General features: G+C 41.0%; 2 protein-coding genes across 7 annotated transcripts in view; one reads left to right on the top strand and one right to left on the bottom strand.

Annotated features, from left to right (window-relative positions):
* CEP43 (centrosomal protein 43) overlaps window positions 1-7,610 on the bottom strand; it is a 28,333-nt gene extending 20,723 nt beyond the window's left edge. For all 3 annotated transcript variants that reach the window (XM_074896657.1, XM_074896658.1, XM_074896659.1), the window contains exon 1: window positions 7,348-7,610. In XM_074896657.1, coding sequence (XP_074752758.1) covers window positions 7,348-7,437 — 90 coding nt within the window. In that variant the 5' untranslated portion in view covers window positions 7,438-7,610. The remainder of the gene's footprint in view (window positions 1-7,347) is intronic.
* A 4,813-nt stretch (window positions 7,611-12,423) lies between these two features.
* RNASET2 (ribonuclease T2) overlaps window positions 12,424-24,893 on the top strand; it is a 30,478-nt gene continuing 18,008 nt past the window's right edge. Inside the window, exons 1-3 of one of the 4 annotated variants that reach the window (XM_074896656.1) lie at window positions 12,424-12,509; window positions 17,697-17,801; window positions 21,346-21,432. In XM_074896656.1, the coding sequence (XP_074752757.1) occupies window positions 17,766-17,801; window positions 21,346-21,432 (123 nt within the window). In that variant the 5' untranslated portion in view covers window positions 12,424-12,509; window positions 17,697-17,765. The other 3 variants (XM_074896654.1, XM_074896653.1, XM_074896655.1) reach the window with 3 other exon arrangements.

Genomic DNA, 24,893 nt, shown 5'->3' with positions numbered 1-24,893 from the left:
CATATTACAAAAGGTAACTAAACATGGATTACCCTGTAACTATTCCCCTCCCACCAAAATAATAAGAAAAACCCCACAAACTTTAATGGGAAAAATAAAATAAATATTTTTTAAGCATAAAAAGGTGTCCAAAGAGGATTAAAGGACAAAAAGTAAAAAGTTGAAGAGATTTCCTATCAAAAGAATACCACAGTTGTACACAGTGGTCATACTGACACTGCAGTTACATTTTTTCAGGTGCTGGGGTACAGCATTCAATCAGTAAATCCTCTTACAACTCATTAATTTAAATATTTTTCTTACAAAATCAGTTTACATTTAACTTTCTAATCAACAGCTAGTGACTTGTTTATTTAGTTTTATGTCACTATGAAAAACTTCAAACTACTTTATTTTCCACTGATGCTAAAGAAAGCAAGTGTACTTACAGAAGAGGACAAGAAGAGTAACAAAGCATTTGTGAAACAGACTGGCTATTACAACTGTTCAAAATAAAAGAAACCAGCTATTACATGTGGGTAGGGGTAGACCCCCTTAAGGGTCTGAATCACAAGACTGTAGAACAAAGTTGTCTCAAAGTAGTTGCCATGAAACCAGCTGATCAGAGTCTGACCGGTTTGAGATTTTGGAACAATATCACAGCTGTCATTCCTTTCACATAACTGCGATTGTTTGACTGCTCCACTCCTCCAGGTCCATCCCAGTGGCTTTTAAATACAGACAGGTGCTTTTCTTCCTCTTCTCATTTATTTAACAACACAGTGTCAATTCCTCCCAGATATTGCCATTCCCCATTAATAGCAGGTTCACCTTTATTTCCATTAATATCCTTAGGGTCAAGACCTCATCACAAGATAATGCCACTGGTATTTACTACATCTCCCTTTAGCTCACTTGCATTGGCTAGAACACCACCCTACAGACTTCCCACAGATAAGCAGCCCTCCACTTGGTCCTTTAATCCAGCGAGCATGATGCTGTTTGAAATTAAGTACTCCTGTACTATCTGCACCAGGAAGGTTTTCACCATTCCAATACACTGACCTTCGTCCTTTGATGTGGGTACTGCTCAGATCATAGCAAGATATTCTCAAAATATCATCTCAATAAATTTAGACATGGAACCATACACTTGAGAATTGCTGCTTTAATATCAGATTCAAGTTCACAAGGAAGAAAGTAAAAGGCAACAATAACAAAGCTAAGGCCAAAGGAAAAATCACCCCAATACAAGGAGATGAATCATATTGGACAGTCGGATGGACAGTGTGATATAGGCTTTTCAAGACCCATGACAAAGAACTTGAACACCAAAAAATTTCATCAGGTATGGTCACAGCAATTTGCTCCCACCAGCAGATATGGAGGCTTCTATAACTGCACAGATTAATCCATTTACACAGTGCTCTTCTCCCCTCCCCCCAGTCCCTTTTTTTTAAAGTAACTGTGAACAATTGGTGTGTCTCTGCCCTAGTCCCATTTAGCGCCAGCCCAAACTGTGTCCCATATGTTGTTATAACCTGCTCTTGCCATCCCCCTATTCCAGACAGCCTCATTCCACCAGCAGTTTTCAACATAATCCAATTACATGTTGAAGAATTTTATTCAGTCTGGCAGTAAAGCAGACCAAAGCTTGATATTCAACATCCCTACCCATACCCTTCCTAAGTCTTCAGTGGATCAGGGTTATGCCAAAAGAGCCAGGTGTTGACGAGTAAAGTGACAGCGTATATCTGCTACTCTAGCATCTACCAAACCCAGAGGCTTCTTTCTCATCCTGTGGAAGGTGCCCATTCCCTTCTATCTCTAAGTAGTTTTATCAGGCAAAAGCTAAAACCAACGAGATAGCACTTAGCTGAAATGAGTAAGGCTAACATTGTATATGACAACTGCTGTCTGTACTCAGCAGCAAAACGTACAGGTTAGTATTTTGAAATGAAATTTTCCCTTTTCCTCTCAGGCATCTACAGCTCATCAGACAGCACTGTCTCTTGCTGATTGCTGTTGTACTGTAAATCAGAAGCTTATAATCCACAAAAGCATCTCTTCTGCACTAGGCCGCAGTTCTCTCTTCAGAACCTAGGTAAGTTTATCCTATTTCAAATACAGAGCCTTTTGCATGTATTTGAAGTGCTGCAGAAGAAAACAGCTCGCTCAGTCTACAGTTCTTCAGGAAGAAGGAAAACAGTTCTTACTACCTCAAGAGCTCCCCAAACACATTTTTTAGGTAGCATCTCAAAAATGCCAATATAATTTGGGAATACACTTTTAACTGTAAAATAACAAACACCTGTCCTAACAAGGTCATTAGCGACTTAGTACACTTGCAAAAGCCATCCACAGCAGTTTACATAGACAGATGCTGGATGAAAAGTAAAAGGATAAGATAGAGACTGGCCAGGACTGACAGATGACCTGTAGCTACCTCGAACCACATGCAGACTCCACACATAGGTATGTAGCATGCCCCTGGAGTTTTATTGTGGCACTTATCATTTAACATGCAGGAATGCATTTGTCTGGCACTTTAAACTCCTGGTTTTGTCCTAGGACAAAACTTGAGACAATGCTTTCCAGTAGGAAAGCACCTGTGGATTTCAAACTCACTCCTATGCCTCAAAGCATGCAGGCATATCAGCAACCAAAATCTTGACTTCTTGTAACAGGCACTAAACACAAACTGTGGATATGGCTTATTCCTTGCACAGCTACATAATGCACTTGCAAACATCCTGATATCCAAACACCATCCAAAAAGAGATCAGCAAAATTTTTTCCTCCCAAACTTCATTCACACTTTCTACTCCTGAGGCAATATTTTAAATTAACAAGTAATGGTTTCACAACACTCATCTCGATATCCTGTGGAATACTAGATCAAAGTGGTCATTAATTTCATTAAATGCCTTGTACATGTAGTACAGTTGATTAGAACATTGTCTGCTAGTTGACAAAGCCTTGTTGTTTCATGCACATATCAACATTTCTACAAATCCTTAGAGTCCTAGAATCCCCAGAGCAGCTTTTGCAGAGGAAGTCCTGGGACTATTTTTTTTTAATCAAAGATCCACTAGTAGAAAGCATAATACAAATTTCAGTTTGCCAAATGCACATGCTACCACCCTTCTCAACCCACTTAAGTAGCTGAACACATAGTTTTTGAAGCCACATACAAGCAACTTTGTGCATTCCCTAAGAAACAAGGTGTAGGTAGGCAAGTTCAGCAAGTGTCAATAACAGAGACATTCACTTCAGAGATCTGCCACAGGCCAGCTGGAGGTGCAAAACTCTCCTGCAAGCTTGCATTCACTAATCGTTACATCAGTAGATGGTGTGGATAAATGTATGTTTAGGGCAGTGAAATGATTGAAGCAATACATAAGATTTTGCAGGGTAAAAGAACATACTGCTGCTGAGATAAACTGTTTACAGATCTTCCAGGTAAAGCACTGGCACATATAACTCTGTCTTCTCCAGTGCTATGAAACAACGCCATGTGTGCACGAACGTAAACAATCTCTGACATATGTAAAATTCAGTGGCACATGGGCACCTTCCTGCACAACTTTCAGCATCTCCACTTCCTGACTCCAAAATGTCATATACCTTGGTAGACACAGAGAAAGACTGGAAGAGCATTAAGCAGTCTAACCACTGGTGATCACTCCTGGCTAAAACCCTGTATGCATCAGGCTAAAAGCCTGTACCAGTCCATATGCATCACAGATCCAAAGCTGGTGCCAGAAGGTAAACAGCAACTTCACTACCAATGTAACTCTGCAGAGTCTGTGAGGTTCTCATCCTTGAGCAGGACCAGTAGTTTGCATGACCATTTTTTGTCCACTTCAGTGAAAAACTTCAACTTAGCAGCCTCAACTGGCTAAGAAAATCAAGCTTGCTGGCAGCGTAATTGAAAAAGATGAAGAATGCTGGAAAAAAGAAATAGGAAGAATCCATTCCACAAAGGAAGTAGTAAACACCTAAAAGCCACAGACTCAGAATACCTGCAGCTACATTTTTCATGCATTTACTCTGCATGTCACAAACAGTTCTCATACTCCTGTTCCCAAAAGTAGGATACATCCACAGTGTTAATACCACCATACTGACATTTAATGGTTAATTTGAAATCATTATAAATGGTTATATTTTACTTTATTTATAAAGGTGAGAAATAGATGTTACATTGTTTGGAATAATTTTTCAATGATTTTCTGATATGAACTGCTTTTAAAAAAAAAAAAAAATCAACCAAAACACAACATCCAGAAAACAGGAGATAACACTGGATTTGTGCGGCATACTCATCATGACAATTAATAATTCAGAGACATTTAAAAGCAATGTTCATTATAATACATAGAATGAAGATGCAAAAAGCAAGTAAGAATTTTAACTGACCTATGCATATGAAGTTAACAGTCCATTTTAAAAACAGTATTTTTATTCTAGCACCACATTATTTGCCAGTACCTCAGCTGTCTAGGTTTTGAACCCAATTAGCAAGAAATTAGCAACAGCAGCATCAGTTGGCCAAAAGCATTAATAGTTATATGATATTAGTGATGCTAATCTCCCTCACATTTGTAGCAATAGCAAGTTCCAGAGATGCAAAAATCAGGTGGCATAAATTTAATTTTCCCAAAGAAAAGAGATTAAAAGCGGCAAACCAAAACAAAATATCAAAGGAACATAGTAAGAAGCATAATGGCTCTTCTTGCTCTGATGATGTCAGCTTCCCTAAGAGACAGAAAGATCACATTCTCTTCAAGACAGAACATCTCTACTTGTACAGCATGCATCACACTGTATCAGGGATAATTTTCACTAAAATACAAACATCCACAGTTATACTCTGTATGTTTACACACTGCTGCTTAGAGAAGCCAGGGAATTCTCACTGCAAGTGGCAAATATATTTACACATCTTCCAGTCTTCACAATATGACTTCATTAAATACTCCAGTGCTCAAAGTCTAGAGTAAATAGAAAAATCGTGAACAGATTTTTTAAATGTCATACAAGTAACACCTTTTTTCAGCTAAATAATTACATCAACACCAATGAGCCCACGAAATTAATCTCAAAATAAGAATTAATAAACTGCAACCCATTATAAAATGATGTTTTATTAGAGAACAAAGGCATCATAAGTTTCTTCCTAAAAATTACTCAGTCATTATGTTACAAAATGTATTAGGTGACAGCCTGATACCTTCTATCTACTGAAATAATTCCCTTGAATTCTAATCCTTCCAGAGCTGTACAGTGCTTCATACCAACTCAGCTATACATTGATCATACATTTTTCTCTTTAACTTATCTACTTCAATAGATCTCAGATACAGTATTATAGTTAGCTTTCTAGCCTCATCCATCTTGAAAAAAAGGTCAGTACTCATTCTGAAATTTAAACAACTGTTTTGATAACATGTAAATGTCCATTCAGTTCTACCACATAATAAAAAAATACTTCCATGGAATAGATAATCACTATTGATCACAGCTATGTTTAATTTATATTAATGAAAGGATGATGGTAATTTTTTTTAATGCATGGTATAATCTAAACTCAGTTAAAAGCTAATGATTTAAGAAGACTTGTTCATCCTTAATTCTTCTAGAAGACACTAGGCTTTTTGTCAGGTACTAGCAGAATAAATCCTGTAAGTCATTAATACTTTCAATTAACAGTCATCAAACTTGTGTGCCAATTAAGATTTACAGCTTAGAAAAAAACACCATGAATTCATCAGATGAACAGCCTTAACCATAAGCATACCAATTATTGAAAGTAACTTCTAGTATTAAAGAGACATAACCTTGTAAATAGGATGCAGTTCGTATTTTAAGTCATTTGCTAGTTTGCCTCAAGGGTACCTTACACCAGATTGAATACTACACACTTTTAGCATTACACAATAGTGAGGACTACAATGAAGATATTTACATAAAATTCAAAAAACTGGCAACCATAGTACAAAAACTTGCAGACTACACAAAGGCAGGAAACTGCAGCTCACATGCTCCATATGACCTAATTGGTCGGTGACTTTTTTCAGTTATCATTTCAGTGGTTAACACTATATGAGTCCCAAAAGGCCTATTTGACACTTACCTAGAAAAGTGTCTCCCTCCTCAAAACACAGTTACATCAGCTAGAACCTTCATTTACTTATTATTATATTATCCATTTGAAATGCAAGAACAATGCATTTTTAATAACATTGTTTTGTTGAAAATTATGACAACTGTCTCAAAATCCAGTGAACTTCAAAGTACATGCACAAAGATGCTCTCACTTCCATTAATCACTTAAGCTACTGAATTGTTCCTGAAATATCAGCAGCGATCATTCACCTCTTGAAGGATTAAAAGAGAACAGCGTGGATAAACGCCACTGTACTTTATCTGAAATCCAAACTTCATTTCTCCTTTACCTCGTAAGGGATTCCAGCAGTTCTTATGCTTCTGTATCAGTATGTCTCTTTGCTGTGCACAATAATTATCGATTTTAACTTGAACAAGAACCCAAAGAACCAATTTTCATATCCTTTGACACGAGCTGAAGCTACAATACAGGCTTGGAAATAGCGTACACTCCACTACCACACTATCTCCAATATATTGTCCTTAGCATAGCATTATTTGTCCCCTGTAGGCAGGCAGCGTCCCCAGAGAGCTTCCAGGTTTAGCAAGCCTCCAAGCCACACTTCAAGCAACCCGCGCTCAAGAAGAACAACGTTTAAACAGCAACCCTCAAAAACTCCTGCTTGAAATTTTCAACAGGGGCTTTTCGTACCGAGACAGAAATTCTATCCACCTTGTCCCACACCACCCGGCGGCTGACTTTTCCGGCGGATTTAGCAGCAGCGAGAGAGCTCCTGCGGCCACACGGTATCTACGAGGGCGAAGCCGCACAGCCGGGCGCCGGGCTCCCTGCGGCGGCCGAGAGCTCCCCTCCCTCTCCCCGCCTGGGCAAGCTCGCAGCTCCTGCGGCCGCCCGGCAGACCCCAGGCAGCGGCCGGGCCTCGGGCCTCGCCTCCGCGGCGAGCACGTACCATCTCTACGGCGCAAGGCGGGCGCTGGACACGGCTCCCCGCCGAGCCCTGGGCCGAGCGGCCGGGGAGCCCCGCGGGGAGAGCAGGCGCCACCGCCAGGCCGTGACGCCGAGCGAGGGCCCCGGACGGGAGCACGGGCTGGGAGCGGCAGCGAGAGGGGGCGAAGCCCGTGAAGCCTCAGTACCCCCCCGCCCCGCGGAGCCGTTAACCGCCACCGGCGCCGGCCCGCGCTCCCCCTCCCCACTGGGCGAGGCGTGCGCGGGCGAGAGGCTCCCCTTCCCCCCACCTTAATCTTATTGAGCACCCCGCTGCTCTCCAGCGTCTGCACCAGCAGGTCCCGCAGCTCCGTGTCCTCCTCCGTCGCTGCGGCCGCCATCTTGTTTCTCCCTGACAACCGCCCAAACTGCGCTAGCGGGCGGACGAGCCCGGCAGATTCGCTGCCGCTGCTGGCGGAGGCACCGGCCCAGCGGCGGACCCGAGGAACCGGGGCGCGGCGGGCCGGCGGCCACCCTCAGTGCTGCTCCGAAAGGGGACGGAGGGAGTCCGCGGGCCGCCCAGCGCCTCTGCCCCCCGCCGCGCCTGGAAACGGCGGCGGCGAATAGGCAGCGCGGCCACCGGCGCCGCGAGCGGGAAGTTTGAAGCGGGGGTTGGCGTTAACGGCTGAACTGCGCGCCCGCCTGCCCGCCTTTGGCGGTGCCGCGACGCGCTGGCCCCCGTAAGCCGCCCCTCAGCCTTGCCTGGCGCTCCCCGCCGCCACCGGGCCCCACAAACGCTGAACCCAGCCCCCTCGCAGCCGGCGGCCGCAGCTGCTCTGGGTTCGTGCTCTCCCCCTGCAGCGGCGGGGGGGAGGGCACCGAAACGGGTTTAAGGAGCCAGCAACCGCCAGCAGCGAGGAAAACGCTGTCCCCGGCCTTTGAGGGAGCAACTGCCTCACGGTGTTGGCGGGAGAGGCTTCCGCTGCTGAGCCCACCTGCTCCGCCGCGCACAGAGGCACCTGCCATCGAAGAGCATTGAAAAGGCTTCTAGAAGCCTTGCTTTGTAAGGATTTTCCTTAAAAGGAAAGGATTTTGTAAGGATGTTCCTTAACAGGGAAGGATAGAAGATTTTTGTCTCTTAAAAAAAAATACATAAAGCCTTGTAAGTTGTAATGCTTAATTTGAAGCACTACGTGCTGCTTTCAGGCCTTTTTTTTTTCTTTTTTTTCTTTTTTTTTTTTTTTCCACGCCGAACCTTCTATGATTTTTATTGAACTCAAATATATGATAAAGAATTTCAGAAGCTGCGAGTATTCAAAGTGAGCGAGGACACCTCCCAGGCGGAGTAAGACGTCGCTGGAAACTGATTTTCGAAACCACGCAGTAGGTGGCACTGATTCTCCAGGGATGCCCTAAGGACTGGGCTAAGCCCGGGAGGGCAGGTGGCACTGACACCGCCCTGATCATCTGAACCCGCCGGAGGTACTGCGGGACGTCTGAGCCCCCTTCCAGAGCCGCTCCAAGAATATGGCACTGCATTTGGAAGTCCTGAAGTTTGGGAACATTAGCAGTGTTCCACTTCAGTACAACGTTGTGTTAAAGTAAACCCACAACACTGCTCTTCTCAAGCAAGACAGTAATAGTTTCCATCTAATTTTTCAAAAACCTATCAAACAAATCATAAATGCAGAAGCAATGTCTGATATTACTGTTACCATTTTTATTTGCCCACTAGATCTCCAAACTTGATAGAAAGACAAAACCTACTTGACAAAATACTTGAGATTGCAAAGCAAAGGAAAAAAATCAGTAGACTTGTAAGATAGTTTATAATTTGTAAAATTAATTTCATCATTTCAGTAACAGTGCCCTCCTGCTCTCAAATACGTGTAGAACATCTCGAATCCAGTCTTCAGCTTTTTGAGCTCTGCAAAATACCAGAGTATTACCTTGCTAATTATTCATCACCTAGAGGGCAGCAAAGCATTCTAATAGTCCAACTTCCTATCCAGTGCAAAATGCACCATGTCAAACTCTCTCATGTTTTAAGGAAATGTTGCCATTCTGAATGTAATTCCCAAGTCTACTTTTATGGAGCTCATAGAAATTCATTACAAAAGATAAACGAAAATTATTTTTACTGTTTGTACAGCAATGCAAATGTGACTAATGTTACCACAGAAAGAAGAAAAAGTGGTTTTCATGGGAAACCCAGTATAGCTTTAAAAAGATTCTGTGAAATTAACACTGCATTATTCAAAACAACAACAAAAATGCTGTGGTGGCATGGCTACAGACTCTTAACACAATTTAAATCAAACTCAAGCTTTCAAAATCATGCATGGACCAAGGACTTAAAACAGGAATATACATACATTACAAAATTTGTGCATCTGATCAGAGTATTGTAAGGGTCTTACCAACACACAATTAAGAATAAGGTCTAGCTAGATTTGCTTCTATTTGTGCAGTGGGAATAATCAAAGCATTGTGTTAGGGAGACAAAATTGGAAAGTCTCTATCTTAATTCTTAAATCCCAATGTGAATGTAAGCTGCTGGAAGCTGGAAAAATGTATTATTCTGAAGTGTTTCATATAAAATCTTTAAAGAAGATGAATCATGCCAACCTCATTTTGGGTTGCGTTTTTTTTCAGGCAACACATTTCAGCATCTAAGCATATAAAAATCTAAGATACAACTAGATTTGTTCAGAAATTTTTGAGGAAAATCTTATTTTCATGAAAACTCTAAAAGAAACTTCAAGTGTTCTGACATTTCCTCAATTTCCCAGCAATTTCTAGCCATAACACCATGAGTGTTAATAGGGAATGAGCAGGAGAAAAAATACAGAAATGAAAGATCACAGTAACTTTAACGAGAAATTCCCCAAATAAGGTCTATTATTTGTCACTAGAATGCTTCTCAGATTTAGGACACCAATCTGTTCTCAGAATTCATTACATAGAGTATTAAAAATCCAGTTTCACTCTTAAGTTGGTGATTGAGGCTCTAGTTCAGGAAAACACTTCTGTACTTTTTAGTTATATCCCAGTTTAGAAGAGTATTCTGAGCTTGTTAGTATGTGCTCATGTCCTAGGATTTGAGTGTGTGTAAATCTGTGGAGCCACATTTCCATAATGCTGGACACGGATATGGGTCAGGTACCGAGTTTCAGACTGGATGGCCAACCTGTCCACTGGGGGAATGGCTACAGCAGATCTTGTATCTGAGTGAGGCTGCTGCCGCACTTCAGGAAAAGTCAAAGGTCCCAACAGCTTCCATAGCCTCTGTACAGGTATTCATGCATAATAATTTCTTGTCCTTTCATTATGACTTACGTGGTAAATTCTTTCTGCCTTACTCTTAATGAATAGTCTCTTATGTTGTGCATAATTCCACTGAAGTCGGTGGAGGCTACCGGTGACATAAAGTACAGCTCAAAGTGACTGAACTGTCTAAGTCTTGTAATATAACCAACTGTCAGAACATAGAAGAAATACTAAATTCCAGTCATTAATTATTAAATGAAGTCTTGGCACGACTTTACATCGTACAAACCTGGGTATTTACATATGTTTGTCAACAATCCCCAATAATTCTGAATTGTATTAAGATGGCCTGTCTGCCAACTATTGATGAAAGATGGATGTGGTTTTGTTTTACAAATGATTATTTGAGAAAGCAGCCTTATCATGATTGGTTTTGTTCTTCAAACAGGTTGCAACAACAGCTGTTCACATTACTGAAGTAATGTACTTGTTAAGAGTGGAACATTTTCTAATCTTAACATAAAAGGGTTGAAAACACTGAAACAAGAACTTAACTTTCTCATTATAGGTGCCAGCATCTGCATCTGACACAATGTTTGATTTATTAACAATTTTCTTGTCCCCAGTACATAGACAAACATAAAATGGAAAGTCTTAAGGAGATGGTTATCCAACGTAGCTCTCTGTTGTCTATATTTCTCAAAAACACTCTCCACTCTCTTCAGTAATAGCATCCATCAACATGCATTATTTTGTAATGATATTGTGACATAAAAATATGGCTTCCTTGTCCTAATACCTTAAGCGCCTACATTATTTTAGAGTAGCTGTGGATCTCTCTTTAAGGCCACCTTAATGGGAAACTTGTCTTTGGGCTTAGTTTTCACAAAGTGCGAAGTGTTAATTTCTCAGCGTCAAACCAGGACAGACACTGGAGCACAAGACCTTGCAAGCTAGATTGTACGTGGAACACAGCCCACTCTTTTCATCCCTAGTCTGCAGACAAAGATAAAATCTGAGGCTGAGGCTGAATAACTTGGTGTCTGTGTCTACTGACCCGTCATGGGCAGTGACAAAGACTGCGGTGCCAGATAGAGCAGTGATGCCCTCAGCAGCAGGAAGGGAAGGACCGGCGCTGAATACAAGGATCTGGAGAGCTTCAGTACTATTTTTAAATCTTTGACAAAATTTCTGAAACTTTTGATACATCTCAGACACTGTCAGAGACAACAGCAGATGGATCACTTGTTCCATCCAGCATGACATTTTCATGTTTCCATAGAACAGTGGGCAAAGAGATTAGTTTCACCTCATCCTCCTTCTTACTGTGTAAATGTGTAAACATAACTAAAAAAATTTTGCCACTGACTAAGACTGTGACTTTGAACAAAAACCTTATTACACAGACTGTAATTAATCTGTTCAAAACAAATGTTTTACTTGGGGAAGTAGATCTGCCCACATATTTCTCGAGTGTGTTAATGGAGGATGGTTGTGACATATCCCCCCTAGTTCAAAACTGTATAATAGTAATTAATAATCGCACTTTGTGATTCACACATCAGCAGAGAAAGAGGGGTTGGAATCATGTTTCATGATTTACTGTAGCGCTGAGAAAACGTGACCCAAGTCCCACCTGGGATACTTGTGACTCATCCTTTGGGTTCCTTCCTCAGAAACTGCTTATTGTTTCCAAACACGAGCGTTACTAATTCAAACTTCCCTCATTGTTTGGAGAAGCACACCAGAGACGCATGTGTCAGCGTTCTTCTGTTCCCCTTGCAGGGCTTGCTTTAGTCAGTAGCCTCCTATTTGCTATTTGAGCAGGCAACTTAAAAGTACGGAGCTTTCTTGTTGCACTCCTGAAGACCTTTGTGCTGCACGCGTTTCCAGGAGGAAATCCAAGTAATTCAAACCTAGGGTAGGTTAAGAAGAACCAGCCAAAACAGTAGGATAAGCGAAAACATGCATATAAACGGTCTCCTCCGCGCCTTATCCGCGCACACACGGGCGCGCTCCCCGGGCCGCCCGGCTCCAGCGGCGCCAGGCCGCGGGGAAGCCGAGCAGCGCTACCCCCGTCCCGAGCCCCTGGGGCGGGCGTGCCGAGGCGGCGGCGAGGCAGCGGGCGGGCCGCGGGGCAGCACCGGGCAGCAGCTGCTGGCGGGAGGCGGGGCCGGCCCCGTGCGGCCTCGTTGGGGCCCGGGTAAGCGGGGCGGGCCTGCCACACGGGGCGGCGGCGGGGTCGCGGCGCTGCTCCCGCCCGCAGCCTCGGCCGAGGCGGCGCTGTGCGAGGCCGGCCCTGCTGGGAGCGCGTCCCTGGGACAGGCCGGGCTGCGGGGAGCTCCTGCGCGGCAGGGCCGGGGGAGCGGGCGGAAGGTAACGCGGGCCGGCGGGTCCCGGGCCGGGCCAAGCTGCGGGCGGGGGCGAGAGGAGGACTGGGGTGAGGCAGCGGAGGTCGGGTCTGAAAGGCTCTCGGCTCCGGCGTCCCTGCGGCTGCCTCTTCCTACCTCTTGCCCTGCGTGTGGCGGCAGGGGACAGCTAGCCTTCGGCCTGCCCGAGGTTTCTCTGCGAGTTCCTCGGCCTGGTGCCTCCGGTGAGATTGCCGCTTTGCACCAAGTTAGGTGGGATTTGCAGGACTGGTAACGGTAAGGGCTCAAATCGTATCAGGTTTGATTTCTTATGCCTTAAATTTCCAGTGGAGCAAATGGAAAGTCAGCTAAAGAAATTGCAGAGTTTTCAGAGTTGGGAAAACTGTTTGAAGTTCTTTGTACGCTTGTCAGCAGCGTTGGCATCCTTCTGAGTCTTGCAGGCATCCTGCTTTGGGTTCTCTCCTGTTTTGCATTCTTTACAATTTATGAAAACACCTATGTAATAAAATGTGATTATTATTTATCTGAAGCAACCGCTTTATGGTGTCAGGAGGTTAAACCTTACAACAGTGTGCTGAAAGTAAAGCAGCATGTTAGTTCATGTGTGGAGAAAGCAAGGTGCAGTCTTCCCCAAGACTTTACCAGGAAGCCAGTGGAAGGGCTGAGCACAGCCCTGAGCTCCTGCCAGTTTGCCCTAAATCCACTGCTGCGCACGTTCTGCTTTTGATACAAGGAAATGATCACCTGCTTTGCAATTTATTAACTTATAGCAACTTATATTATGATTTCTGAATATTGCTTAATAATCCTGCTTGCCCTGACTGTCTAGAACTACTATGTTGGGCAAAAATAAGAGACATGTCCTTGGAAAGCAGATGCGTTCTAACCAGTTGAGTCTTTATAGTGGATAGATAGCCATATATGGGCAGTAGAAACTAATACACTCGTGCTTTTAGATAAGATAGAGGTGATAAACTAGCTGGAACCCGTCTTGTTCAAGAAATTGGCTAAGAGAATCTGCACGTGTGCCGAGGAAAAGTACAAGGTGAGGAGGACTGTGAGCCTTCCTCCAAAAGAACCGCGAAGACGACCACCAGGAGGCAATGTGCAGGCACAATGATAACAAACTGCTGACACCAGTCTTCTGAACTAACCCATCCTTACTTCTGCACATGTGTATTTGTATTATGTAATCCAATGAGCATGTATATGCACACTCTATAAGTTTCTGGTAAAATGTGTGGTGGGTGTGCAAGCTTTGTGGAGAAATCCTCTTTGCACTCCGGCACCGGAGTAAACATACCTGCTTTATAAATCTCCGAGTTGTAGAGTCAGTTTCCGCAAATCACTTTGAACTGTACTTTTTGAGAGGAGCGGTGAGGAAGTTCTGCTAAAAACCTTGCTGTGTCAGTGGACGTGAGTAGTACCTCTGAAAAATCTTTAAAGCGCTTTTTCAAATTACTTAGGCCAGCACTCGGGTTTGGGATGAATGGTAAAATGGGAGCAGTCTCTGGAGGTAAAAGTTGCCAGAGCTGAGTGTTGTTACAAATTAAACTAATGCTTTTGGTGTACAGTTTTGTAACTCGGTGCTAACTTGCTATGGCAGAGGTAGTGTGTGCTGCCTTGTTTGAGATGGTAACAAAACCTTGGGTGTTGATTTTTGTGGTTTTTCGATGCCAGAGTAGCTGTCCTAATTCTTATCTCTGGCAGTGGTTGCTGACACTTAGCTGCATGTGTGCTATGCTGTTAGCCGTGGGAGTCCTCTTGCTAGTGCTTAAGTGCTCTTCTACATCCTCTTCTATAAGTCTATATGCCCAAACTCAAGTGTAAACGAGGAAATTTTATGTGAATGTGGGGTTTATTAGTCGAGCTAGTTTGTTAAAAGCAAAAAAAGAAAATAAGGGAGTAGCATACAAATAACTGCTAGTGTCCAAAAGAAGCTATGCTGTGTTGGCATCCCCCTCAAATGTTATATCAGAATTGAAATGCTAGTAAATGTGTTAAAGAAAGATTTAATCACTATTTATTATAAATTCTCCTTAATCCTTGATAAGCTTGGACAGGTGATTTTGATACTGGCATTGAACAGTGAAAACATCTGAAAGTGACCTTGTCCTGACTCAGCTACTAACCCACGCACAAGTGTTGTGCATTCCTGTCTAGGTGTAGAACCATGAGTCATTCCCAAAGCTATTTTTACTCTTTGGAATTTTATCTGTAGCGCAAATGAGTTGATACTCTAGTTTCAATAATTATTTTATGTATGTGTATGTTTCATTTTTAAGTTTTCTTCATTATGAAGTCTTTTGGGATATCACGGCTTTTTTATAACTAATTTTCATAACATGAAGTCCCTGTTTCTTCTTATAGAGTAGAATTGGTGTAAAGTTTGTTAATCTCCTTTCTTGTATTTGTGGAATTAGTAATCTAGTGTAATTTTTAGTAAACAGAAGCAATTTTTGTAAGAATTCAATGTGCTTTATACATCTTAGTAGTTAATACAGTTTTAATTTTGATGTGTATTTCCTTAGCTGTGCATCATTCGGATGCTTTTCAGGTGGGATTGATGCACTTTTCACCTCCCACCATCAATGTCACAGACTAATAAAAGGTCAGTTTGAGTAAATCATACAGTCTGTCATGATAGTTGCAATATTGGCTTTCAAGCTAAAACCTTAGAGTTTATGTATTTTTTATCAGTGAAAAAAAATTAATTTGTTATATAAAAGTTACACATTGGGGGTTTTCAGATCTGCTGTCTCTCTTGTCCCTATGCTTTAGTTCCAGAGTGCAGAGCAATATGCAGAATAAACCAGTACATTCCATTGCTCTGATAGCAGCATTTTTTGAAACCCCCCTCTGTTTCTGGTCATTATTTGATCAAATTTAAGAGTTTAAGGAGAAAGGGAGATAACTGCCTTTATGCTTTTTTGTAACTCAGTCACTGAAAAAAAGTTTCTTTGTGCCTGCCATCTTAAGTCATAGCAGTTTGCAAAAGAAATGCCATAATGCTTGCTGGCTTATTTTTATTTCATAATCTACTTCCTTAAGATGTTTTTTTCCACACCCTCGTACAGTGCAGCCTTTTTCTGGTGATGGTGTGTAACATTATTGTCTTTTAAGTGATACTTTCTGCTCTCTGAAGAAATGTGCTTTTTATAGGCAGGGCAGAATCTTGCATGAAGACCTCTTATATCTCTCAATGCTTTATCTTGAGTAGACAGTTCATCATGCCCAAAAATTAAGTCTTGCTTGATTGGTTGTCAGTTGAAAATAACAGTAGATGAAATCATAAAACAGGTCTATAAGGCTGAATCTTGCATCATTAATGCCTACTGCTCAAGTGATGAGACTTGAGATCACCCTTGGGGAAATTAGATACCTGGCAGTTAATTTGTTATTTGTGATTTTTTTTTTTTTTTTTTGGTTGTATCACCGTGAATATATCAATTTCTTTAATACCCGGTGTACATCTTTAGCTAGCTTTTGGTGAAGATTAGTTCTACATTGTAAATTGCTTTTTTTTTATATAGGTAGGATGCTCCAAATCACTTGAATTTTTTTTATGGTCATCTTGTCTGGTGAGTGAAGAGCCTTCAGGCCATTTTTAAGAAACTAGATCACAAAATTAACAGTTGTCAACTAATATTTAGCTAGTAATATCTTCTATTAGGCCAAGTCATTTAACTTGATAATATATCATTACAAATTAGAGAGACATTAACATATGAAATAGATTAATATCTTAAAGGCTGTCACTTCACAATTTAGCAAAACCTTGTGATGAATCTAGCAGGTTAACTGTTACAGTTGTTGCCCAAACCCCTCACTGGTTTTGAAATCTCAACACATTTTGCAAGCTGTGAAGCTGACTCATGTGTACATCAGCTCTGCTGCAGTATTTGCAGAACTGCGGGGTACAGGGCTTGGAGGGTGCCTGCAGGCTGGGTCCAGAGCCACAACATAATGGTGGGAAAATGGACTCTTGTTTCTAATGAGCCATGGATCAGAATTACACCAAATTTCCTGAGGTTAGATGTAATGGCTGAATCGGCAATGTCTTTTACTGGTATCAAAACAGGCTTTATTTGACTGTTATAAGAAAGGATTAATTTTAAACCATAGAAAAAAAGGATATGAGCAATCTTAGAAGGGGCCCATAGGTTACATGCAGTGTTTTCTGCTTTTTTTAGGGTTCTCAAAATGAGAAAGTTGGAAAGTAGGTTGGGTGAGGCGTTAATAATCGCATGTAAATACATGCATGTACATCTATTTCTGTCATCTAGGAGGTAGCATGTGAAATGCTTTGAAATGGCTGGCAGATGCAGGAGGCAGCTGGGGGTTTTTGACCTGTGTCAAGCGAAAGTCCTCCTGCTGGTGAAAGTTAAGTTGATTTGTTGTTTCTTCTCTCCTGATTTCTAGGGTTCATGAGGTAGTGGGCAGATCATGCATGGTTTCGTAGAGGCTGTCTTGGGTTTATAACAAGAACAGAAACTAATTTGGTTTTAGCAGCAATTTTTTTAACATCATTTTAGTAGTCAACTGGCATTTAGAGAGAATTTCATCCTTGGACATCATGCTTCACTTCCAGTGAGTTTCTAATATTAGCCTTGGTCAATCCAACACAAATGTTTAATGTTAAGTTCAAAGTTTCTTTAATGAATCTCTTTAAGCATTTGAGCTGACCACAAGTAGAGTCTTAAATTACATAAAGTATGGTTGCATAGAAGATTTATATATCTGTATTGGAAAGTGGCTCTGTTGGTACTGTGTGCAAGCTAAAAAAACACGTCAAGAAACCGTAATCTCATCCTTGATGCCATTAGTTTACGAAAATTAGCATACAAGCTGGGGAATCAGGCACAGCCTTGAAAGAGATCCTCATTTACCAATGGCTGTAAATCTAGTCCAGAGTTGATATCGCTTGCTGTTTCTGAGATAGTTGTGGTTTTCTGCATTTTAAGACTTGCAATTTCGTGGATTGGATAAGTAACAGATTTCTTCTTTTAACGCTTTTACAGCTATTTGATTAACAAAATGAAGCCTGCAAAGCTGCACTATTGGTTTCTGGGTTGTTTTTCTGTGGCATTATGTTGCTGCTGTGCTTCAGATCAGTTCACTCAAAGGTAAGTTATGCTTTAAAAAGAAATCTCTGACAGTTCTTTCATAAGTGCAGAGCAGAATAGTTTATCTTCTAATGAGTGTGAATTTTCTTTTTATTATGTACTGGTTTTGATGTCTTATTCTTCCCTTAGGTGCCTGGTAAAATGAGGCATCTCCATTAACTGGAGGAGTGGGTGTCATGCCTAAGAAAAGCTTTACGTTTATTAATGTGTCAGCACGAAAAAAGAGGGAAACTTAAATTACATTCATTGCACTTAAAAACTTTGCAATCTTGCTTTAAATAAATCACTTAGACTTGTGATATAGTAGTGACAAAATCAGAAATAAATCTGGGACCTATAACAAAAAATTAGAATCATCCCTATGGCATTAATTACACCAACTGTTACACTGTACACTTATATCTTTTTTTTTTTCCCCTTCTATTTTCTCAGTTCTAGTGATTTTAAATTCCTTTACAGACAGCATCCCAGCTGGGTCTGTATCAGTGCTGTCCATCCTTTTGGTGTCTGTTGCACTTGGCAAAATCTGAGCTTGAATACTGATGGACCATGGGGGAACCATGCCCTGGATCACACCCTGCTGTGGTAGCAGCTCAGATTCCTATTGCATTATATGAGGAAATAAACTTTTTTCCTTCCTTTCAATGTTTTGGCAAAAGAATGGTTAAGGATGTTCATTTCAGTGCTGAATTTCATATAATGGCTACATTGCAGCTGGTTGGTCACTTAGATACTACTGAGGTTTTGTGAAATGCCAGGACCTGGGCAATGGCTTGGCCATCTTGGCAGTAGAGGCAGCTTTAGAGGCACAGTGCTGAATGGCACAGAGCAGCATAACTAGGATCAAAAAAAGGGGAGGTATCCCTGAAGCTGGATAGATACTGAAAATGGTTTTCCTTGGATTTAAGTTCTGAGCTTAAGTTTCTAAAACTTGCTCTGTTTAATAACCAAAGTTTTCAGACCTATCCTTAGCCAAGAAGTGTGTTCTAGGAGAACTTGTTTTGGCATGATTGTCATTGCGGAAGTTCAGCTGCTATTTCAAATACAGATGACGGATGCTGTTTTTTTAAAGCAAAGAAACTAATTGCTCTACAATATTGGGGAATTCTTCTATTCAGGTTTCCACAGCAGCAATAAAGACCAGTTAGAAGTGTTAATAGTTTTCATAGTGCCTATGCTTAATTTGTTCCAGAGCTATTCTGCTAAATTATTTAAAAAACACAGGTATATGTGAATGCCTAAGAGAAGATGTGGCCATTTCATATTAACAAAACTAGAGGAAAAAAAAGAGAAGAGATGTAACATGGGAGCATCTCTGCTTCCCCAGGTTGAGAAGAGTTAGTTTTCTCATGTATTTTTTTATATAACCTATGGCAAGCACTAACAAAGGATGTGTGGCTATTAGCTTCCAGAGAATAATAATTTGTTTTGATAGTACTGCACTTAGTGCTGTCAGTTTGACCAAAATACAGTTCTGGTTTTGTTGATTAGGTTTTCCCACTTGATATTCTACTTAATCACTTAGTGTGGTTGAATATATCTGTTGTAGGGTCTGAAGCAACAGGTTTTTTTATTTATTTCTAGTTTATCCAGAAGAGGTCTGCTCCTAACTGGTGGAAAATGCCTCTGTAGAAGTACCAAAGACATGATACAGGCTTCCAACAGTTTTTGAACAAAATTTTTAAGGTTCTGTTTTTCCTCTGCGTAGGAATAAGATAGTACTGATGGCTCTGTTAAATTACAGATTTTTTTTTTATTCTCAGAGGCTTTGAAACACAAGTGCTTTTGTAAAGTATGGGATATTCCTTCTTTAGTTCTTCCTTAGGTAACCTTAAGACTGTTACAGTTGATTATTTATTAAATGTTAAAAATTACTTAATTTATAGTAAGCATTTTAAAAACATAGTATTTTAAATAAATGTCTGTAAAATTATAAAGTCAGCATTTCTTAGATTTATGATTGTGGTTGGTTGACCCTGGCTGGACACCAGGTGCCCACCAGAGCTGCTCTGTCACTCCCCCTCCTCAGCTGGAGAGGGGGCAGAAAATACAACAAAAGCCTCATGGGTCGAAATAAGGACAGGGAGAGATCACTCATTAATTACTCTCACGGGCAGAACAGACTTAACCTGGGGAAATTAGTTTCATTTATTACCAATCAGATTTGAGTAGGATGATAAAAAATAAAACCAAATCTTGAAAACACCTTCCCCTCACCCTTCCCTTTTTCTCAGGCTTACCTTCACTCCTGATTTTCTCTATCCTTCTCCCCTCCAGCAGTGCAGGGGGGCAGGGGATGGGGGTTGTGGTTCAGTTTATCACACGCTGTCTCTGCCACTCCTTCCTCTTCTGGGGGAGGATTCCTCACACTCGTGCCTTGCTCCAGCATGGAGTCCCTCCCATGGGGCTCAGTCCTTCAGGCACAGGCTGCCCCAGTGTGGGTCCCCCACGGGGTCACAAGTCCTGATGGAAAATCTGCTCCAGTGTGGGCTCCTCTCTTCACGGGGCCACAGGTCCTGCCAGGGGCCTGCTCCAGCGTGGGCTTCCCATGGGGCCACAGCCTCCTTCAGGGGCATCCACCTGCTCTGGCGTGGGGTCCTCCCTGGGCTGCAGGTGGATCTCTGCTCCACCATGGACCTCCATGGGTGCAGGGGCACAGCCTGCCCCCCCATGGGCTGCATCTGCTCCCCCTACTTCTTCACTGACCTTGGTGCCTGCAGAGTTGTTTCTCTCACATATTCTCACTCCTCTCTCTGCTGCAGGCTACCCAGCAGGTTTTTTTCCCTTCTTAAATATGTTCTCACAGAGGTGCTACCACCATTGCCAATGGGCTCAGCCTTGGCCAGCAGCAGGTCTGTCTTGGAGCTGGCTGGCTTTGGCTCTATCGGACACAGAGGAAGCTTCTATCAGCTTCTCACAGCAGCTGCCCACCACACCTGTAGCCCCCTGCTACCAAAACCTTGCCATGCAAACCCACTATAATGGTTTTTACTTTTTATTCTGATTTTTTTTTTTTTTTATCTGAAAGGTTGGAGATAGTTGCAAGATCAGATTGGATCTCCTACAGTGTCAACTACGTTGCTTATGGTTGGTTGTAGTCTTTCTTTTGTAGAAGAGTAGTTACAGTTCCAAGAATGTTGTATCCTTTCTTTTCAGCTAATATACCCATCAAGAAGAATTAGAAGATTTTTAACATCCTAAACAAAGATATCTTTATTATTATTAGTGTAAAAGCTTGTCAGTAGGCACTCTCCTAAATATAAAACAGAACAACATATTTCTTTTGTATTTAAGAAATAGAAGGAGTATGGAGGTAGGATGCCAGGAGCTGAATTTGTTTAACAGTGTGTGAGAGGTATTAGCAGGTTTCTAAGTAAGTTGTTCCTATGTGATTTGTTAGTTTGGTCCTGCTGTGTTTTGAGTTCTCAAATACTGTGATACAAGCCATAAACAACAACCAGCTCTAAAATCAGTGCATTTTACTAGTAAGCGTAGTGCTGCTGGCTGAAGGTGTTGCTCTTGTTAAAATGCTAAGGAAAAATAGTTTTGTCTGTCTTTCTCCAGTGACAACCACCCTCATACCTGGAAGAAGCTGTATCTTGCTCATCATTGGCCAGTGACTGTATGTAAGGTGAGATTTTTGTGTTTTTATCCTAACAAAGGTATCCTTTGACAAAAAATGTTTGAAAACAAAATGAACAAAGCCCATCAAGCATTTAATCTTGCTTATGCTCTTATATCTTTATAAAGGCTTTCACTGATCTTGATGCAACTTTTGCTATTTTTCCTGCACTCCAGAGTAGCAGTAAACAACACAGGATTGTTGTGTGTTACAGATATAATAGTCAATATAGGACATACTGTACATTGAGCCTTAATCACTTGTTATATATTTTGTGATCTCTTGTTAGTTGTAAACTTAATCCTAGATTTTCACCAGACCCTGTAAGGACATTCACCTGCCCTATCTAACTGAAGACGGCAGATTAGTACTTGAACTGCCTGCTGCATAACAAGTTTTAGCGTTGTAATTTTGGGTCCAACATTTTAATAATCATCCATCAAATATGGATCAGTCAGGAAAGAGAGAGCTAGAAAGCTGTTAAGGCAGGTGTCTGAGCATTTCTGTGTTTGAGGGGTGGGAAACAAAAGTGAACCCAACCTTCCAACATATGTCTGTCAAAACCACAACTAAAAGGTGTACCAGTTATGTCCTTTTTTCTATTACATGCCTTCTACCATCTGATAAGTAGAACGCTTTTCCTATGCTGGAAATACTCAAAGGCCTCTTCTCATACAGCTGAGTTAAAAATATGCTATACTTTAAAATGGACGATGTGTTGAGATTTACTGACAAAAGAGTGAAGAACCCTGTAGATAATGGAGAAGCTTCAGTTTGGGGCAAATGTCTCTGGACCCAAAAATGTCCTGATTCTGGGAGACTTAATTTATTTGTTACAATATTAAAGTCTTAATTTTTGTGCTTTAGATACTTTTTTATTTCTCATTCCTATTTCTGGAAGTATGTATAAAAGCAGTAGCAGCAAAAGTCACATACTGCCTAAATGTACTTTACATTAGTTAAATGAGGAGGGGAAGTAACAATAACAAAACTAAGATGTGGATGACTAACTGAGACCAGGGAATGACCACTGTTCTGTTTTTTGTTTGTTTGCCTGGTTTTGAGGGTGAATAGGGGCATATTTGATGCAATTTGTGTCTGATTTTCTGTTGAGTAAATATCACTGACTTCAAGCAGAGGTGGTGGTCAGGAGTCTGCAGTGCCTGGCACAAGTGGGCGTTCAGGGTCAGTAGCAGTGCAAACCCTTGCTTGTATGAATGAGATGTAAACAAACTAAAAAAACCAAGCAAACCCCACAAACCAGCCAAACAAAACCTCTTATCAACCAGCTTTCCCACTGTCTATTCATGCTAGCTACTAGTCTTAATTCCAGGCTAGTGCTATTGGTAAATTGACAAATAACTTTTTTAATTTCCACAGAAATTGTAAAGAATAATTGAAGACAGTAAGTATCAGAAAATGTAGGCTTTCTTACACTTTGATTCCTTACGATCTTCTGTAGTCAGAGGTGGACAGAAACATTCCAAAGGAGTAAAGAAAAACTGAAATTAAAATAATATTGTGATTTTTTTTTTTTGCTCAGTTTCACATCACTAAGTGATATAAATAAACAGAATATCAACTATATTCCCATAACTGCTTTCTTTTTGCTAACATTAATGTAAGAGAAGTTCCCAAATTCAGTTGTGAGGTTTTTTAAAGGCACATATTCTTCTGCATGTTCAGTGTATTTATATATGATTACTGTGTTATTTCAGGGAGGAAGTATTTTTAATGTCATTCTTCAGTTCAAAACTGTTGACGTGATGTTGAAAGGAGAAATAGCTGGGTGAAGGAAACCGCAGAACTCGTTATATCATTTATGTAAAAAAACCTTTGAGACACTACTTTGTGCAACTACTTACTAGTTTATGCTTCCTGTGTAAAGGAACCTGTTTACAGACTGCTTCACTGCATAGTCTTCTGTATAGGTGTGGGGATGACCTACATCTTAATTCCTACCTCTTTTGCATACCTGTGCTCAAAAAGTTTTTCAGGCTTTTGAAGGCCTGAAAGATCTTTTCTAAAATTCAGTGGGCATAGTTCAGCATGCCAGAAATCTGAGAATACACATCTCCCAGCTCTTCCTGTGCTTTAAACTGTATGTGTTCAGCTGGTGCTTTTTAATACTGAGTGTGACTGGCATAATTAAACTGGAAAGTAAGTGTTTTCTAATCATATCTTCTAAACTAACCTATTAAAATAAAATAGTGAGTATCATGAAAGCAATAAATAACCTCAGGACTTAACTACTGACTGCTGCAGTGATAGAGTGAAGGAGGAAAAGATGTGCTTCCTCATCATGTGATTAGAAATTCCAGTACCATTAATTGACCTAAAGTGCCTATGTCTTCTACAAAAAATATCCAAGCTAAATTCACAGACCTCAAGTGATTAAGAATTTAATGTTTCGATAGTAAATTATACCAGTGGTTCAATTTGTTGAACTTCGTGTGGGTAATTCTTGTCACACTTAAACTTTCTGGTCACAAATTAAGGTGAATCCTGTTAGGTGGAAATAGAAGCAACTTAAGGGCAAGAAGAGGGAATTTTTCCCCTCCCCTTTATGGAGTTGTGAAGATCTTTAATACAACTTAAAAAGAGAGCTATTGCAGCCTTTGCAGCTTGGAAAATGTAAAAAGATGAAATCTTCTGTGGGTGTTTCCTTGTGAAATGGGGAAAATCCGGTGCAAGTTTGTAGGCTATTCAGTTCCTCCTCTGTTTAAAATGGGAAGGATGATAAAGAAATAGGTCCTAAACCCTGCTGTCATCTGCCTTTTACTGCACATGCGTGCTGATCAAATGAAAGAATCAACAAAAGGACAACAGAATAGGGTTGATGATCAGAACAGCCTGAATTCAAGTTTGAGTGCAGTGTTCAGCAGCAGATTAAACTTTTTCTTTTTTTATATGAGAGAAAAGGTTTACTAATTTCAGGCTTTCTCAATAATTTTATAGCAAAGTCTTGAAGACTAGAAATGCTATTTTTTCTTTGTTTTTGGTAAAAATAGAGGTAGTCACATAATATAGAAGGAATTAGAGTGGCTGAGGGCAGTGCACAGTTGTGATCTAGCATTAGATCAGAAAGTTCCTTAGATGAAGGGAATACCTTTATTTCTTGTTTTTCTATTAAGCTAGGTGTGTCAAAGTGACTCCAGCTCTTGACATATGCTATTTTGGAGAAAGAGGAAAGTTGTGGGTTGTTTTTTTTTTCTAAAATGCCCATGTGACTCATAAGATAATTCTTAATCTGTGCTTCCAATTTCTTTGAATACAGTCTGGTTTTAGATGTTTTTGTGGGTCTTTATCTTCTGTAAGGATTGATGCATGAAAGGTTTTAGCTTATCAGCTTGTGCCAGAAAGGTGTTCAACAAGAAGTAAATTTGTTTCATTTCCTTCATTCCAATTTTTTTCAGCAACCTTATCAGTTTGGTTTGTTCATTGATGGGTTTTTACCCCAGGGGGTAGGA

The sequence above is a fragment of the Athene noctua genome, chromosome 1, assembly GCF_965140245.1.
Source record: "Athene noctua chromosome 1, bAthNoc1.hap1.1, whole genome shotgun sequence".
Lineage (NCBI taxonomy): Eukaryota > Metazoa > Chordata > Aves > Strigiformes > Strigidae > Athene > Athene noctua.
Note: the sequence above shows the minus strand (reverse complement) of the source record. Positions and strands in the feature narration are given on the sequence as shown.